General features: G+C 43.7%; 6 protein-coding genes across 6 annotated transcripts in view; all 6 read left to right on the forward strand.

Annotated features, from left to right (window-relative positions):
- Window positions 1-19,251, forward strand: part of Ugt1a10 (UDP glycosyltransferase 1 family, polypeptide A10) — a 164,592-nt gene that overhangs the window by 74,725 nt on the left and 70,616 nt on the right. The window lies entirely within an intron of this gene.
- Window positions 1-19,251, forward strand: part of Ugt1a9 (UDP glucuronosyltransferase 1 family, polypeptide A9) — a 149,224-nt gene that overhangs the window by 59,357 nt on the left and 70,616 nt on the right. The gene's annotated exons all lie outside the window — the stretch shown is intronic.
- The window catches only part of Ugt1a8 (UDP glucuronosyltransferase 1 family, polypeptide A8), a 131,171-nt gene that overhangs the window by 42,308 nt on the left and 69,612 nt on the right, over window positions 1-19,251 (forward strand). The gene's annotated exons all lie outside the window — the stretch shown is intronic.
- Window positions 1-19,251, forward strand: part of Ugt1a7c (UDP glucuronosyltransferase 1 family, polypeptide A7C) — a 125,002-nt gene that overhangs the window by 35,135 nt on the left and 70,616 nt on the right. The gene's annotated exons all lie outside the window — the stretch shown is intronic.
- The window catches only part of Ugt1a6b (UDP glucuronosyltransferase 1 family, polypeptide A6B), a 115,742-nt gene that overhangs the window by 26,879 nt on the left and 69,612 nt on the right, over window positions 1-19,251 (forward strand). The window lies entirely within an intron of this gene.
- The window catches only part of Ugt1a6a (UDP glucuronosyltransferase 1 family, polypeptide A6A), an 85,194-nt gene continuing 70,616 nt past the window's right edge, over window positions 4,674-19,251 (forward strand). The window contains exons 1-2 of the mRNA NM_145079.3: window positions 4,674-4,800; window positions 8,338-9,196. Coding sequence (NP_659545.2) covers window positions 8,339-9,196 — 858 coding nt within the window. The 5' untranslated portion in view covers window positions 4,674-4,800; window position 8,338. The remainder of the gene's footprint in view (window positions 4,801-8,337; window positions 9,197-19,251) is intronic.

The raw sequence follows: 19,251 nt of genomic DNA on the forward strand, positions 1-19,251 counted from the left end.
AGTGAGGAATGGGGGCAGCGGGAAGGCTCAGGGGTAAGTGCAGTTCTAGAGGATCTGGTGCAATTCTCTACACACACAGAGGCTCATCTTCTGCAGCCACAGTTCTAGAGGGTCTGATGCCCTTCTTCTGGTCTCTAAGGGCAATGGGCACACAGGGATTGCACAATTTAAATAAATTTTATAGCATGAGGTGTGTGTTTGTCTGTTCTTGGGGAAGTCACGCAAGTGAGTAGCAGATGGCAGGACCTTAGGAGCATGAGTCAGCTAGCTCAGAGATATTTTTCTCCCCTTTATTCCTGATCAATAAACTGCCAAGCACAAACCAGACCATGTGTGCACCCTTGCCCTCTTTCCCAGGGTGGGACCAGAAACTCTGAACAATAGTGATATTGGAGTAGCTCATTGCACCACTCCAATGTTTACAGATATTAAAGCTGTATATGATTTTATAACTACATACCTATAAAATCTGTAATGAAGTGTGGTAATATAAATTAGGGTTCTTTATATGTATATATATATGGTTTTATGTATCTCCTAAAGGATTTATATATGGTAAAGGTCTTTTGTATGTTTAAGGTTATTTATGGATAAATATGAAGAAAGACAATGTCACAAGGGATGTTAGGATACACAGAAAGCCTTTGAGTAAGAGCATGTGCATAGCATATGTACTAAGGTAAATATTCATTGAGAGACTTCTGGATGTATGTATTCCTTCATCCCTGTTTCAGGTGGGAAGGTTATCTATCTTGGAAAACCCCATGAGTTTTATGTTGCTGAAGAACATGTGTCTGATAGGAAGGAACCATTTCCTGGGGAGAAAGTTTTTGTATAATTGTGTGTGTGTGTGTGTGTGTGTGTGTGTGTGTGTGTGTGTGTGTGCATATATGCATGTGTGTGGGTGCATGGATGTGTGTGTGTGTGTGTCATGTACATGCATGCACATGTGTATAAGTACACACTGTGTACAGGTTATGTTTTCTGACTCTGGCCCCCTTTAAAGCAAATTTTCTTGAGTGCTTCCTTGAACAAAATCTTCCTGTATTTATTCTGAATAAATTCTAATATTATTTAGAGATGCTATTACATACTTTAGTATGTATGGAAAGATATTATTAAAATATATTAAAAATTGATTTAATAGGAAATAGCCAGTCCAGGCCTTTTCATTTTTACAGTGAGTTTTAGTAGAATCTAGTACTGAGTCCCACCACTATTGATTCATGTCATTGTGGGCAATTTGGGGCCTTGGTAGCTCTGGAGTTGGGAGGCCAGTGGTCATAGGCACAGCAACAGAAGCTCCAAACTTCCAGTCTTAAGTTTGAAGGCCACTTGTGTACCCTCTGCAGTCAGCTGGCTGCCATCTGTGTAGTCAGCACCCTTGAGAAACATCTTGCCTCTGTCTTTTTTGGAATGTTCCCCACAAGGATGTTTTTTCAGCATGGGAAAGTGTTGACTTAGATCCTCTGAATGTAATCCCTCAGCATTTGTGTGTTAGTTTTGATGATGTTACAGATTGACAGGGCACTGGGTTTTGTCAGAGAGTCTTTCATTCAGCAGCCATCCATGAAAACCTTCTGTGTGCCTGGCTCAGTGTTAGGGATGCAACCACTGAATGGAGGTAGCTTTAGCCAGGCAGAAGTTTGCTGACTAATGAAGAAACAGAAGTATGAGCACAGAGAGAACCAATAACAAGGGGCCCAGTGGGGAAACCATGAGATGATGGCAAGTGCATCCCCTGTCCCATATTCCAGTAACACAGGGACACAAGTTCTACTAACCATCCCTCTCTACTCTATCCACCCATCCTTCCTTAGGTCTATCAATTCATTGATCCATCTATCCATCTATCTGTGTCTGTGTTTCTACTTCCCTCTTTGTCACTGTGTCTCTCTCTCTCATACCTGTGTGCGCATGTGTGTATCTGTATATTCATGCTTGTGAGTGTGTTTGAGTGTGCATGTATGCTCATGCTTGTGAATAAGTGAGTGTGCATGTATGTGTGCTCAGGCTTGTGAGTGAGTGTGCATGTATGTGTGTGTATGCGTGTATAAGCATGAAAGACGACATCACATTGTACTCCGTGTTACTTTCTTCAGTCACCATCTCTCTCTCACTGTAACTGTACTTATCAACCCATCTAGACTGGCTAGCCAGTGAGCACCAGGACTCTTTCTTTCTCTGCCTCCCCAGAGCTGGGATTGCAAGTCCATGCTGTGGTGTCAGGATGCTGCTTCCTGATTCGCTTGGGTACCAGATGCCTGGCTAGGGGTGGTGATGAGAGGAAGAAGACAGGACAGGCACACAACACAACAATGCTGGGATTACTCAAGGTTCTCTGCTTCCTAGCTCACCAATGTGGATAATGACTTTGCCAATTTGTCATGGATAATTCTCAGAATCCTAGACAGGTCATGCTCATGTCAAAATACTCATTCACCAGGCACTACACTCACTGGGGGCTGCTCACACTCCCTACGTTTCAAGTTTCTTGTAAACATTGGGGGTCCAAACTCAGGTTCTAAATTTGCATGGATTGTTTAAGTAACTTGATGAATTGAGTTGAGTATATCCTTATGTGCCTATAATTATACACATGTGTGTTTAAACTTTAAAAGAACTGTTGGTTTCATCACCAACTTGATACAACCCAGACTCACCTAGATTATCTACTTTGGGTTGGCCTATGGCAGTGTCCATCCGTAGCAGATGGTTCTGCTTGCTGCAATTGATGTAGATCCCACCTGAGAGCGAGAAGCATCATTCCCTGCTTTGGGTCCCTGAACAGCATACGAATAGAGAAAGCTAGCTAAGTCCTAATCGTGCACATGTTCATTTTTCTCTGCCCTTGCTTGAAGATCTTCTGTCTGCTGTTTCAGGTTCTGCCATCTTACCTTCTCCATAAGGATGGACTAGAATCTGACTTGCAAGTAAAATAAGCCTGTGTCCGCTAAGCTTCTGTTTATCAGAGTATTTTACCACAGCAGCAGAAACAAAACCAGGGAAATTCATGGATTTGGTTTTGCCTTTTTTTGTGTTCTGAATTGAGATTTTTCAAGTCTGAAATTGTTCTGTAGGTCTTCTGTCATCTTGTAGGTCCTGGGCCTCTAATTCCTGGGCTTAGGTATCTGAAGGATCTGGAAGGGTGAGTTCCTGAGAAGGGAATTCCTCTACATGGCTGACCTTTTCAGATAGCCCTCAGCTTCTGGAATGAAACTGTCCCCTGTCAACTTTCAGACCTCCTTCCTACTCCAGATGCTAGCTGTTCTTCATTCACTTTGGGGAGCGGCATTTTTACCCATACAGTGTGGTTCTATCCCAGGATCTATGCCTTCATTCCACTGGTGTGTGCCCCAAGCCCCATTTGTTGTTCTTCAGAAATCCCTAGGTTAAAGCTGACCTTCCCCTGTATAGGTAGAAGTAATGTTATGCAAGACACCCTGAGCCTGTATCCTCCCGCTGGACTGGACTGAGCCTCCTGGGCAGCAGGAGGGATAAAACTTAGAAGTGCCAGGCATGCCACATTCCCTTTTCTGGTGCCCAGTACAGAAATACTCCTGACAGCTGCACACCCCCCCCTCTCTCTCTGTGCACATGTACACACACACACACACCAGTCTAAGAAACAGTAGAGTCAAATCTCATGAACAAAGCTTGCAAAGCACCCTCTGGTGATGCTCTGACAGAACCTTGTTGTCCTCTCCTGCCTTCTTCCTGATTTCAACCTATGACCCCATGGACTTGCTGGAAACAAGAACAAGCCAGTCAGTACCCAGGTGAACCTGATTTTCCTAGGAAGGGCCCAGGCCTCGGTAAATTGTGTGTCTGTCATAAAGAATACGAGGGTACAGTTCCTCGTGCTTTCCCCAATTCATGCCAGCTTGCTTAAAGACATTCTTCAGAGAGCTTTTGCTCTGCCACTCAGGAAGGACAGAGCTACAGTGTGCTTCCTTTATGAGTCTCTGGGGAGTGGTTTCTCATTGCTGTAAGCTTGTCTCTTTTCATTCTGAGTCAAAAATCCTGTTTATGTCACAAAAGCCAGAGATCTCAAACCAGACCAGTGCCTCACTGCAATGAACATTAGCAAGTGAACATGTGTAGACAGAGAGACATACTGTGGGACACACTGTGACAGTATTACAGCTTCCATGATGAGATATTTTCAATGCTTTTTTGTTTTTGTTTTGCCTGCTTGTTTATGTGTTAAAGGCAAAGAACAGACACCAGGGGGATGGGTGACCAGTGGGCTGGGAAGCACAATTTGAAACCCACAAAGAATCAATTAAAAGCAAAACAAAACAAAAAACTCCAACTCCCCTCCTCCCTCCCACGCTGATCCTCCACCCCTGCTTGGACTGAGTGGAGTCTTTGTAAGCCTTAAAGAAAGAACTTTCATCTTGGCTATGTTCCTGCTTGCCCTTTGGGGTGGCCCCTTCAGTCCTGCTTTCCTGAGCCCCAACCGACTGGGGTGCCAAGGTTAAGGCAAGTACTGGCAAGCTGGTTCCAATATGCATATGCCTGACAAGGTCTGGGTGAGCCAGTTCCTTGATTCAAAGAACAATTTCCTCCAGGGCAGCCTGATTTCAACATCCATAACTCCCTGGCCCGCCCTCAGCAGTGATTAACAAACAGAACAAATGTAACCCTCCCTCTTTGGTGGTGGTTAGAAAACCCAGAATTCAGATGCTGGCTGATGGTGGCTGACTGGAAACCGACTTCCAGATTTCTTACTCTTGCTCAAGGGCCCTCATCACGTGCTACCTAGAGGCACAGGTCTCTAACCTTACTATCTGACAGGCAAGTAACAGATTATGTGTGGTGAGAGAGCAATACAGAATTTGAAAGATAAGGGCTTTTGTCTTCCTGTGCAGAGCTTCCCAAATGCCTGTTGATTTCATGAGGGGTGGGAGGGAAACCTGTGCTGTTTGTTTGTGATAAGCTGTTGTACTGTTTTCTTAAAGCTTATGCTTAAGGGGCAACTTTTGGAAAGTTTGTAAGGATGGGGTCTGGAACCAGCTTTGAGATTAGAGGGAAGGGCAGAGAAAGGGATTGAAGTTAGGGTTGATTACTGATCAACGGTAATTTAATCAATCAGCCCATCCCCTGTATTTCATGATGCGGCCCCTATGAAAGCACAGAGGGATTGGGTTGGGGAGCTGCCAGGTTGCTGAAGGTGTGGAGGATAGGTTGCACCAAGAACACAGAGAGCGGCCATGTCTCTCCCCCAAGCTCTTGGCATTTCTCCACTGCTGTCTTGTTGCACTATGGGTGCTGCTGCTGTAATGAACCTCTGACTGAGTGATTCTCTGAGTGGTTTGAGCAGAGCTGCTCTGAGGCTGAGTAAAAGAGCCTCTGGTCTGTAGCCAACTCTGCTAAGTGGTTGACTTGACTCATACATGCCTGGTAACACAAGAGCTGTGTGAGTGAAAGTGTGCAGAAGGAAAGGGTCGTTGGTTTTTCCCTTATACACATGTCGAAGGGTCAGCGACCAACTCCTCACAAGGGAGCTGGTTCTGTCTTATCCTTCCTTGAGTAACCTTTTACTATTTGATTGAAAATGAGGCACAAGGATAAAATGGACAGACAGTCCCAATGCCAGTTTACTCACACACAAACTGGTACTCGGAGCCTTCTGTATGCTGGACACTGATCTGCATGCTGCAGACTCAATAGAGAGGAACACTGAGTTTGGTAGAGAGGGACATTAGAACAATGATTGATCCCACCCTGCACATGCTACTAATAGTTGGGAGAGGGATGCATAAATACACAGAAGGTGAGGTAATGATAGCAAGGAAGGGAAGGAGGCCCAGGGCCACAGACTGGGCTGCTGGACCCTGGGCTCAACAGGGAAGGTGTCACGGATGGGACACTAGCAGAACTTTAAAGGAAGTAGGTGATCAGAGCTGACATCGTGTTTATTATGTATATCATCTAGGGGGAGCATCTTAGAGGTTCTAAGGCCATAAAGAGACATCATGACCACAGCAACTCATAGAATGGAAAACAGGTAATTGGGCCTGGCTTACTTTTGAGAGCTTTAGTCCATTATGGTCATGGCAGGAAGCATGGCAGCAGGCAGGCAGACATGGTGCTGGAGAAGAAGCCAGGCATTCTACATCTGGATTGGCAGGCAACAGGGAGGGGGAGACACATTGGGCCTTGGCTGGAGCCCCTGAAACCTCAAAGGCCACCATCAGTGACACCTTTCCTCCAACAAGGCCACATCTACTCCAAGGCCATTCCTCCTAACTTTTTAAATAGTGCAATTTTTTATGAGCCCACAGGGGCCATTTTCATTTAAACTACCAAAAGGAGGGCTAGAAAGCTGCAGACCTCTGGTCACATCAGCCCTGAGCTCTGCTGTCCCTGGAACATGCTTATCATATGTGCTCCAGGTCGCTCTCACTCTCCAGAGTTCTGTCATTTCAGAGAGATCAATGCCATGCATCAATAAGAAAGGCTTGGGCCATAGGTGGGAAAGTTTATTTGATATCAAACAAGGAGATTCAAAATACATTCTAGGAGCCCATTGGCATTTTGGAGCCCATTTTAGGAAATGAACACAGTTTTCTCTTAGCAATACCAAAATGGTCATTTGCTTTCCTAGAGCATCCTCCCCAAGGGTGCTGTGGAATTTCTCGAAGGTTCAGGCTATGTAGCATTGCAACAGAACAAACTGTAATGCAAATTAGAGATTTCCAGCTGTTCCCTAGGAGGCCAGCCAGTTAATGGACTGGAGAAAAACATCAAGCAAAGCAACTCTTAGACAGTTTTCTGTCCTCCCAACCTGCTGTATGTTAACAAAATGGATTTATTCTTCTCTTGAATGTTAGCCAGGAAGTGTCTGCGTGTGTTTGGGTATGTCAACTTTGATTTTTAAAATAGTCCCTTTGACTTCTTTAGCCCACAGGAACATTGTGAAGGTCTCTGAAGGCCTTGTATATTAGACTTAGACTCTCTCCTAGTTGGCTCACTACACACTCACTCTATGTGAGGTGCTGACTGATTTTAAAAGTACAAGTAAAATCCACTTAGGTTCTCTTTTAAAACTTTGTTTTGACATATTATTGATTTTAGTCTTATGTGAATGGGTGTTTGTCTATATGTAAATATGTGTGTTGTGAATATGTCCACTGAGGTAAGAAGACAGTAGCATAGCCTTTGGAGCCTGGTTTACACATAGCTGTTAGCTGCTGTGAGGGTGCTGGGATTTGAACTTCGGTCCTCTGGAGGACTTGTCAGTGTTCTTACCTGCTGAGCCATCTCTTCAGGCCCACTTCTGTTCTTCAGACAAACACTCATGAAATCCAGGCTGTTCTCAAACTCACTATGTAGCTAGGATGACCTTGAACATCTGATCCTTCTGCCTCTCCCTCCCAGAGTGCAAAGGTTACCGACTAAGAAAGTGTTCTACCAACCAAACTTCATCCCTGGTTCTCCGTTGAGTTTTTAAAACTAAACTTGCCATCATTTTTAACCATTTGATGATTGTGAAGAAATTCAAAGACCAAGAGTTTGTAAACAGTTAGGCAGAGGTGGATAATTTCAGTTTCTTTCAAAGCTCCAGGGGTTACAACTACTGTCCTTTGCTTAGGCAGCAACCTCAGTTTCTCGCACATAGAAAGCTGGCCATAACTGCACTCTGAGGTTTGTACTGTGTGGGGATATGGGTGGGGGTTAAGGCCTAACTTGTGTGTCCTGGAAACTACACTAAGCTTAGTGGCCAGCATGCTTGGTTGCATAGTCATTGCAGATGAACTTAGTGAAGATGAGATCCTTAGGATGGGTCCCACCCTGTAAGATTGGCATCCTTTATAGATACAGCCACATAGGCCCAAAGACACAGAAGAAGGTGAAGATTAAGATTATGAGGAGGAGAGAGCTCTGTGTTGCTTTGAACATCTGTGTTGCTTTGAACATCAAATATGTCCTCTGGTAAGTTAGTGCTTCCCCCTTTATGTGAACAAAGTTGACAGGAAAGTGTCAATGCATTGACAGAGAGCCATTTCTCCGCTAAACTCACAAGGCCCAGGTCAGCTCCTTCCAGGTTTTCTTTAAACAGTAGCAAAGACTCATTGGAAGGATTAGCCCATTAATGGAGAAAAAGATAAGAAAACTAGAATCTCTAATAAAGGCTGATAGGCTACACAGAGTCAGCCACCTGCTTAATATGGTTAAATATTAATTTAGCTCCCTTCATATTACAGGGCATGCTTTAGAATAAGGGAGAGAAAGGCAGGGAGTCCTGAGGTCAGTCACTGAGTGTGTGTGTGGGGGTAGCTGAGGGCCCTGCAGCCTCAGGGGTACTCATTGTTGCCTTCCCTTCCCTAGGATGGCTTGCCTTCTTCCTGCTGCTCAGACACTTCCTGCAGGGTTTCTCTTCCTAGTGCTTTGGGCCTCAGTTCTAGGTGACAAGCTGCTGGTGGTCCCCCAGGATGGAAGCCACTGGCTTAGCATGAAGGAGATAGTAGAACATCTCAGTGAACGAGGACATGACATTATGGTCCTAGTGCCAGAAGTCAATTTGCTTTTGGGAGAATCCAAATACTACAGGAGGAAAATCTTCTCAGTTACCTACAGCCTAGAAGAACTGCAGACCCGTTTTCGCACCTTTGGAAACAACCACTTTCTTCCCGGTGCCTCCCTGATGGGTCCTCTAAGAGAGTACAGGAACAACATGATTGTCGTGGACATGTTCTTTTCCAACTGCCAGAGCCTCCTGAAGGACTCTGCCACCCTCAGCTTCCTCAGGGAGAACAAGTTTGATGCTCTGTTCACAGACCCAGCCATGCCCTGTGGTGTGATCCTGGCTGAGTATCTCAACCTGCCCTCTGTCTACCTCTTCAGAGGTTTCCCATGCTCTCTGGAACACATGCTTGGTCAAAGCCCAAGCCCTGTGTCCTATGTGCCCAGATTCTACACCAAATTCTCAGACCACATGACGTTTCCCCAACGGCTGGCCAACTTCATTGTTAACATCTTGGAAAACTACCTATATTATTGTCTGTATTCAAAGTATGAAATCATTGCCTCAGACCTCCTCAAGAGAGATGTGTCCCTACCTTCCTTACACCAGAATTCTCTGTGGCTGTTACGGTACGATTTTGTGTTCGAATATCCCAGGCCGGTCATGCCCAACATGATCTTCCTAGGAGGGATCAACTGTAAGAAGAAGGGAAAGCTGACTCAGGTGGGTGACTGATGCCTTCTGGCTGTATTCTCTCTTCTCTGGCAGATGTGGTTCTTTTAGGCTGCACCCCCTCCTGGATTTGGCCTAGGCTGCCTCTCATTGGGAAGAGGGTCACCTGACACAGTGGTAGACAAGAGAATGCCAGGCTCAGAGTATGAGGATGTGTGTACTTGAAGCTGAATAAATTCAGGGTTTTTGCTAGGCACCAGGAGAAAATACAGTTAGTTTGGTGATCTGGTGGCAGTCACAGAATCTTTAAATGAACCTTAGAAACATTTGGTTTCTAAGAGAGGTGAAGGTTTGACTCAAGGGACAGGTTCAGGTCAAAGCCCTCTCAACCAGCTCTGTGACATGCTTATTCCTTGGACTCTAAGCCAGAGGTGAGCCAACAAACCTCAGAGGTTCTAGCTTGCAGGGTCTTGAAGTCACATGGTTCGCAGCTAAGAAAGTATGGACAGCTTTAAAGGGATGCTGAGAGCAGCTGTGAAAGAGTGTGTGGCAGGATCTAAGTGGCTTCAAACTCTGATCACTTGCCCTCTGGCCTTTACCAGAGAGAAAGAAACAAGCATCACTTTATGACTTAGGATGTACAGTTGCTCTGGAAAGTACTAATGTATTTTTGAGTTTTGAATTCAAGACTTTTGAAGGTCTTCAGGTCACATGTCTTTCATGTCATCTGAAAGAAACCCTCAAGTAGATCCTGTCTGATTTTTTCACACCTACTGTGACAGGCATGCTTGGAGCCAGGGGGACTCCTGGTTGCACAGGGCTGTAAACATTCTATGGGTGATCCCGTCTTGGGATGTAGCTAAGTGGGGTACACTCCTGTTTGCCAAGCACATGTGAGGGTATGAGTTCAATTCCCATCACAGTTAGAAAACAGAAGCAAAGGAAAGAAAGATGTAAAGAGAGAAAAGGGTAGGAAGGAAGGAAAGAAGGAAGGAAGGAAGGAAGGGAGGGAGGAAGGAAGGAAGGAAGGAAGGAAGGAAGGAAGGAAGGAAGGAAGGTTGGTTGGTTCTCTTGCTTTGTGTATAAGAAGATCAAGGTCTTGTAAGGGCACAAATCTCTAATCTGAGCACTCTGGACACTCTGGAAAGTTGAGGGGTTGGATGATGGATTCAAGGACAGCCTGGGAGGGAGAGAAAAGGGAAATGGGAGGATGAGGGAGAGCACAGAAGGGAGGAGGAGAGGGAAGGAGGGAAGAGTAGCACAGAAGAAAGGGGAGAGAGGATAGAACATTGCAAAGAAAATAAAGCCTGGGTTGGGTTTAAGTACAGTGTCCTCCCTATTCCCCTCCCCACAAATGCTGACTCATCCTTAGCAGGCACTTTTGGAAGCAACTCTTTAATGCAGTGCACACACTGCCTGTGATCTGTGGCTTCCCTCAGTGTTTGCCTTCTCTCCTTGGAGGTTAGGAAACAATTGGGCTGCCATTTTCTGTTAATCAGTTATAAAGGCTGGACGAAGTCCAGGCTCCCAGGCAAAATTCTACATCAGTGTCTAAATAGCTTGAGATTTAGCTAATAATTTAGGCAATACCAGATCAGAGGAGTGACTTTTAAATTTCTCAAATTGTTTTGCATATTTTTTTATCTTTCTCCTATAAGTGAGTTTAAAGGAAGAAAACTTCAGATTTTGTTTGCATATGATAGATATACTTACTCTTTTAATGACTACAGCTTAGTGATTTTGGGGTTGTTGTTGTTCTAGTTTCCTGTCTGTTGCCTGATAAAACACGCTGACCAGAAGCAGTTTAGAGAAGGGAAGGATTTCTTTGGCTTACTCTTGCAGGTCACAGACTTGAGTGGAGTCAGGACAAGAACTCAAGCAGGAAGGGCCAGGCAGACCCCCTGTGAAGAAGCTGCTTGCTGCCTCACTCAGGCTCAGGCTGAAGTAGTTTTCTCACACAGCTGAGGCCACCTGCCCAGAGAGCAGTGTGTTCACAGTGAGCCCAGCACCCACCCCCACAGCAACTGAGCATCAAGGACATCTCCCATAAGCAAGCCCATAGACCAGTCTGCCCTAAGTGATCCCTCAGTGGAGAGACTCCCTTCTCAGGTGAATTTAGGTTGTGTCAGGTCTGTAGTTTAAAACTACCAGCTAGGTAAGTTTATGTATAATGTTTTTATGTTCATATTGGTCGACAGTTACAACAATTCCCGTTCGTTTCCTAATGACATCCCATAACCATAAGCCTGGACAACCTTTACCCTGCCATCTCCATGGACTTGCCTATACTGGAAATTTAAAGTAGAATTTGAGATCTTTTGTGCCAACTTTCTTAGTATGTTTTAAAGGTTTATCCATGTTGTAGCATGTACTTCACTTTTGTGACTATTATTATGGGTATGAATATCTCGCATTTTATCAGTTTAATGGTGTAAGAGTTTACATAATATGAGTAGTTACCATTATTCAGAACAGTGCTGTCAGGAACACTTTGGTACAAGGCTTTGAATACAATTTTGGTGCTTTTGAATATATGTTCAAGAGTGGAATTGCTGGGCCTCATAACAACTGTATGTTTAAATTACGAAAGACCTAAAATTTCTTTCAGTTTTGTCACTATTTTATATTCTCACTAAATATTTATGATTAGTGATCAAAAGATTCCACTTGTTCAACCTCTTTGTTAATACTTGTTATTTTCCACCTAGAAATTGAGGCTATCCTAGCAGGCATGAATGGTTTCTCATAGTTTTTATTTTCATTTCCATAATGGCTTGATAGTCACCATCTCTTCAAATGCCTATTGGATACTTGCATGTCTTTTGTGGGGAGGACACCAAGGCCATTGCATGTCTCAAAATTGCTTCTGTAGTTGTGGCTGAGTTCTAATGCACGTAGAATATATGCATTCTAAATATAAATCTCTCCCCAAAGTATCTTTTTATCTTACTCTTATAAGTGAGTTTAAAGAAAGAAAATTTGAGATGTCCTCTGCATATGATATACTTACTTTATATTCCTTTATAGTTTCTTTGTATGTGTGTAAGTGTGAGGGAGATGTGTATGTGCGTGCATGCATGTGTATTTTTGTAGTTGCGTGCAGGTACAGGAGAGCTTATGTGGTGGTCAGAACACAACCTTGTGCCTTTGTTTGAAACAGGGTTGACAGTTGTTCATTGCTGTGGAGTCAGGCTAGATGGGCCAATAGCCTTATGGATTCTTTTGTCTCTGCCTCCCATCTCTCTGTAGGTGTGCTGGAGTTACAGATGCATGCATCCACATCTGCTATATGTTGCTTCTAGAGATCTGAGCTCCAGTTGTCAGCCCTGTTGCTGTCAGCACACTCCCCAGGGAGCCAGTCCCCCTAGTTTTCTTGTGATTCATCCTAACAGTGTTACCAGCTCTGTTCTGTCAATGTGGGATTTTGTTCTGAGTGCTTTGGTCTTCTTTAATATATTTCCTAGGTTCTTCTCTTTTAAGGCTTATGTTTTCAACCTATCACTATGATATTGTATGAGTGTTTGTTCATGTGTTGGTGTGGAGTTATGTGCATGTATGTGTGGGTGCCATCAGAGGCCAGAAGAGGGTGTAGAATCCCTGGAGCTGAAGTAACTGGCAATTTTGAGCCACCTGACATAGTTACTTGGTCCCCAAGTCTAATCATCTGGAAGAATAGCAAGTGCTCTTAACTGTTGTGCTGTCTCTGGCCAACATATTTTAGTTTTAAATAAGATTATCTTAGCTTAAGTTTGAATTTTATATTACTAGAAATATGGTTCACTTTTCATATAAATGATGTATTTTTTTAATCTTGCTGTATTTATTTATGGTTGAAATTTGTTGCAGATGTCTTAGGATTTTTCTAAATGGAAGATTGTATCAGCTAAAAGACAGGAGTTGTATTTCTTTCCAGCCTGCGAAGCTTGCTTATCTATCTAATCTATCTATCTATCTATCTATCTATCTATCTATCTATCTATCTATCTATAAGTCTATCTATCTATCTATCTATCTATCTATAAGTGTATCTATCATTTATCTATCTATCTATCTATCTAAAAGTCTGTCTGTCTATCTATCTATCTATCTATCTATCTACCCAGAGTAGATGTACTTCCACATGCCCATGGTACCAACAATGGTGTTATCTTGTGATTGTGGCATGCACATGTTCCTTGCATTTGCTCAGATTCACTGTCACCCGTCAGTATCCTGTGTTGTGATAGAGTCCCTTCCACTACAGGTCCCCTTCCCAAGCAAGTTGTGGCTGCTTTGTCAAATACCTCTTTTTGGTTTTCCACAGGCTATCGTTTTTCCATCTTCCAGGGTAAATGCCTAAAATTGGGATTCCTGAACCCCAAGTTTCCATAATAAATTACCAAGCTATTTTCTAAAGCAGTTGGACTATTTTATACCTGAGAGTGGTTTATATGAGATTCAATTACTCATTTCTCATTAACGTGTGTTATTAGCACATTTTCTGTTTAGCCATTGGAATTTTTCTGTTGAATCTCATCCCAGTTATGGTTTGCCACTTTTTTATGACTGACGATGCTTTCTACAGCTCTTTCCAAGTTACTGAGCACATCTTCAGACAGGAAACTCATCAACTCTTATGTTGACATTTGTTGTTTAACTTACTTTTAAATTGTGAAGTCTCTTGGTATATTCTAAATATGACCTTTTTCCATTTTCTCATTTTTTTAACTTTTAGAAATAACTTTTTTCCAAGAGAAAATTTTTCAGGGAGAGAGGGGGAGAGACAGAGAGAGAGAGAGAGAGAGAGAGAGAGAGAGAGAGAGAGAGAGAAAGAGAGAGAGAGAGAGAGAGAAGAGAGGAATAGAGACTGTGGTGCAGTGCCCACAGAGGCCAGAAGAGGGCGATGCATCCCCTGGAGTTGGAGACACCTGATGAGGATCCTGAGAACACAACTCAGTTCCTCTGCAAGAACAGCAAGTGCTGAGCCATCTGTTTAATCCCAACTTAACTAATTTTACTTTCTTCTTTTAACCTTTTGTGTCTTAGGAATATGAAAAGGAGTAAAGAGTTGTTCCCTGTTCTTTTTCCTGGTTAATATACGACTAAAGCACTACTGTGGTAATGAAGTGCAAATGGAGCCCTCTTGCTGTTCCCAGGGCATCCTCCTCCCACTGCAGTTCTGGATGATCCTCAGATCTGGGAGCCTTCTCTCTGCTACTGTTGCTCGCCCCCTGGTGGACGTGTTTGTTTCCTGCGTTCACATGGCTGGAGATCAGGCAGTGTTTTTAATTCACTCTCTCTGTGCACAACCATGGGTTCAGGCTGACCACTCCAGCTGCCCCTCCACCCCTATTAAGAACACAGTGGGGCTGTGCCACCCCACCTCTTGTAATTCCCTCCTTGCTGAGGAAGAAGCTGCAGTAGGTGGAAAATTTGTGGGTCACAGTCCTCTTGCAGGCCTTAGGGACACAAGTTGCAGCTCTTGGCCCTCTGAACATGTTTTCCAGAATGTTTCCAGCAACCAGCACACTCACTTTCTTTCCTCTGGCTCCTCACAGAGTTTTACTCTTCTCCAGTCCTGAGATCCTGTACTTTGCAGTCCTCAATACCCTCCTCCCTGTTCTTTTTCTTTCCTCTGGATGCCCCCAAACTATGTAGCTTCTTTCTTTATAGTAGATATAGAATTCTGAAAAGTTCCCTCGTAGAATCACATCAATGGTTCTTGAGTTTGTGTTTCTTCTAGCTAATCCCATCTGTGATGGCAACAAGCACCTGCCAATATTGTATCCAGTCACTATAGCTTTGCAGTGTATGAACCATAGGAGGGAGCCAATGGTGGCTTGAGGTTTCCTTTTGTATTGTCCTAGCCATCATGTATATTCATCATGCACTGGGTCCCTCTTAAGAATGGGAAGAGAGACTTAAATTTTACTAAACAGACATTTCACTGCTGTGACAAGTTTCTAAGAGACATAGGTTAAAGCAGGGAAGTTTTAGTTTGACTCGTGATTTAAGAAGCACCAGCTCATTGTAGGCAGGTTCCATGTTCTTTAGGCCTTTGGCAAAGCAGGAACATTATGGCAGAGAGGATATCAGGAAGTGGCTATTCCTTAAAGGACAGGCAAGTATAAATGTACCTGTGGAGAGTCAGCCCCTTCACCATCCACTGACTCAATAGTGCCACCAGGTGGGGCCGAAGCTCTCAACAGTGAGCCTTTTTAATGGCACACTTCAAATCAAAGCTCTGAGATCACATGCAGTGATTGCACCAGGGTCCAAGGCATCAGACACTGTCCAGAGCTCAACTGCAACTTGTTAGATATGGAGGCTGGAAGTGAAATGAAATGGGTTGCCATAGCCGTTCTCTGGGATTGGAAAAAGATGTGAACTGTGCCCTTTGTGGGAGCAGTGGGTCATGGGAATAGTTCTTGGATGGAAGTGAGAAGGTTAGAGTCCTTGAAAATGAGGATGTAAGACAGGAGAGTGGTGAAGGACTTGGGTGGATTTATTCTGTATTGACTAACTTCTGGAGAATTACATGCTGTCCTGTGTCAATCCACTTTGTCAGGTGGCCTGGTGGTAAGATGAAGAAACTAGTGTAGCAGTAATTTTGGCATTTTAATTTCTTTAAAAACAGAAATATGAGAATATGTTTTAGTTTTTAATCCCAGAGATATGGGGCTGCTTCAGACTGTCCACAGCAGCTGACTGTGATTTGCCTTGTGCTCTAGCAGAGGCATGGTTTTGCCAGCTGCAGACAGTTGCTGTGATTGTGTGACCTTTGGAATTCTGGGAACTTTTCAGAGGACATATGAATAGTAGGACCCTGATAGTTGGAGGTATTGTTGCTTGTTTTATACGGGGCAGGACAGGGTTTCCTGGGTGTGGTCTGTGAGTAGTCAAACCTAAAGAAATAAATTAGATTCAGGATCCTCTATCTTTCTCTCTCCTCTATCTTTCCCTTTTTTTCCCATCTAGAGTTAGGGAGTGAAACCAGGATAGGAGTTGGGAAAAAGAAGATCCCACAATGTAGGAAGTACCAGGTACTTTAATGTTGGAAGCACAGAACCTGGTGAGGAGAGTTAACTGCTCAGGGCTTCTGAAAAGATGGCTGCAGGATTCCTGGTCCACATGTGATATGAGGCAGGGATGCCCTGTCCTGGGCTGAAGGTAGAAAGGTGCTGATGTCCCCCATGGAGAGCAGCCACTGTCTGTGCATGGTGGATGTGAGGGAGCCACCAGACTGTGATCTTGGCTTCAGGGGTCAATTCACACTCCATTCATTACACCAAGGAAGAACACAAATACCGTTGCTTGGTGCCTCTCAAAAATCCTTTTGCCTGAAATACCTGAGGACACTTTTAAAGGTGTGGCATATTTTAAAAAGTTATCTGCCTTCCCTGTGAAGTCTTGCCTGGGTCTCCTGCACATGTCTCTGGGCAATGAGTCCAAGTTCCTCATATATGTTTTTCACAGGTCCTATTTATCCCTGTGACTCAGTACTGGTGATGTGCACATCCCAGCAACAGGTTACTGTATCAGGTCTCTGTTGGTGTGTTTACCCAGCTTATGGTTCAGGCCATGTCCATGCTTTAAGAACTTGATTTTCATTTCTTACATCTCTAATCTTTCCAAATACCACCCACTGTCTTCTACTGGTCTTTGGTGAGTTAAAGTACTGAAGTATCTGTCGCTGCAAGCTTCAAGTTTGCAGCATTTCCCAGAAACACTCAGAGTCCAGGATGAATACAGAAGCCTGCAACCCCAGCATTCAGAAAAATGGACCTTTAGGCTGAGCCACATCCCAGGCAGTCCAAGGCTTGGGGCTTATGGGAAGGAAGCAAGCACTCATTAAGCCTACTTTATTACATCAATACTTAACCTGGTCCAGCCCAAGAGTGCTTTGGGTTTTGGTGACTCTCATCCATGACTGTAAGCAGAACTCTCAGTAGACCCTGCTTTACAATCAAGTCATTTCATTTGGGTGTGAAATATCTTCCTTTACTCCCACACAGAACAACAACCAGCAGCTTCTAAAACTGTTCCCTGATGATTACAGAGAAGCCCAGGGAAATGAACCCCAGCAGAGCCTCAACCCCTTCTTGTCTGGGACAAGCTGACTCAGCAATGTTTCTTATGTGATAGTATAGTGAGTGCTCCTTGTGGATGGGGAGGCAGACTTTAGAGAGTTACCCAATAGGGTGACAGTCTGAAATGTTGCATTGTAAATCCAAACACCAGGAAGTGCTCAGAGCTCAGGCCAGCCTGTTAGAACTTGGCCATGGAATGAGATGGGTGTGCATACCACCTTGGTGTTTTAAGTGGAGGAAAACCAGATATCAACTCTGATGTCTTCTAATGAGAGAGTTCTGTCAGTTTTCTACAAGAGAAACAAGATCAGGAATATGTTGGCTGAAATCAGGATTGATCAGGCACCAAGGGTAGATTTATCCTTTAATGATTAATGTCTGAGAGCTTTGCCACCCAATGTCGTGGCAAGGTTGGATGAGAGATTAGAGGAGTAAGAGTCAAATGCTAGGGTCATAACCCTGTGAGGACACCTGGTTCTTCTGGGCATCCACTGTGGTGACAATGGAACTTACTTTCTTACTTTCTTTCTTTCTTTCTTTCTTTCTTTCTTTCTTTCTTTCTTTCTTTTTTTTTTTTTTTTTTTGAGACAGGGTTTCTCTGTATTTCCCTGGCTGTCTTGGAACTCATTTTGTAGACCAGGCTGGCCTTGAACTCAGAATTCAACCTGCCTCTGCTTGCATTAAAGGCATGAGCCACCATGCCTGGCAAGGTGGAACTTGCTTTTTTTTTTTTAAATTTAATTAGGTATTTTCTTCATTTACATTTCAAATGCTATCCCAAAAGTACCCCTTACCCCCCCCCCCACTCCCCTAACCACCCACTCCCAGTTCTTGGCCCTGGAGTTCCCCTGTACTGAGGCATATAAAGTTTGTAAGACCAAGGGGCCTCTCTTCCCAATGATGGCCAACTAGGCCATCTTCTGATATGAATTTGAGGACACACCCTTCTCTGGAGGGAGAGTGTCTAGCTGCTACAAGCTTCCCCCACCTCCACCCTCCTAAATTAAAAGAAGTGAGAATGGCAGCCTCTGGGTTGCCTCAGGCTCTTCTCCCTCTCCTGCATTTTCTTCATTAGTGATTGGTCAGGCAGGGAACAGGCTATGAGAGGCAGGGCCCAGGCTATGGGAGCTGTGGTTCTGGGTTGTATAATGGAGCAGACTGAGCAAGCCATGAGGATCAAACCTGTCAACAGCATTCATCCTTGGCTTCTGCTTCAGTTCCTGCCTCCAGGTTCCTGCCTGGATTTCCCACCCTGCCATCCTTTACAGAGGTACTGTGCCCTGAGAGTGGAAAGCTGAAAGAAACCCTTTTCTTCCCAAGCTGCTTTTCCTATGGCCTTTTAACACAGCAACAGAAGCCCTAACTAAGACAGCCTTTTAGAGTTTGGAATGAGTGGCTGCCCTAAGCTGTTTAAGTTAGGATTCACTTGAATTCAGGTCTAACACTCTGTTGCTTCCTCTGGAATTGACTTATAACAACAGACATGTGTGTTTTAATTCCCATTCTGGATTTTTCACTGTTTCAAGACTTTACTTGTTTATCTTTAAAGTAATGATAGCATACAATAGAAAGATGCACTCTGTATTTTTTGTGTGTAAAATGTTTACAGTACTTTATCAAGCAAAATAATCTATTCATTAAACAGAATAGTTTTCAATACTGTTACCCCAATTACAATATTGCTTAAGATTTAAAATAATCAAAATAATAACAAACTTTCCTCATCCTCATGACTAGTTAAAATAATTTGTGGAGCTTGAGATATGATTCAGTGGTTGAGACTAGCTCTCACTTTTCAAAAGACCCAGGGTTAAATCCCAGGAACCCCATCACAGCTCTAAAGTAACTCCAGGGTCACAGATTTCTTCTGATCCCCACGGGCACTGCATGCATGTGGGGTACATACATCCATGGAGCAAGACACACTGACATAAATAATAAGCAATAATTTTCAAAGAACACACACAATAATTCTTGATGTGCCTGTCTCAAAAGTATCAAGTAGACTTTATTATTCAAAAATACTTGCATATATGC

This window comes from Mus musculus, chromosome 1 (genome assembly GCF_000001635.26).
Source record: "Mus musculus strain C57BL/6J chromosome 1, GRCm38.p6 C57BL/6J".
Classification (NCBI taxonomy): Eukaryota; Metazoa; Chordata; class Mammalia; order Rodentia; family Muridae; genus Mus; species Mus musculus.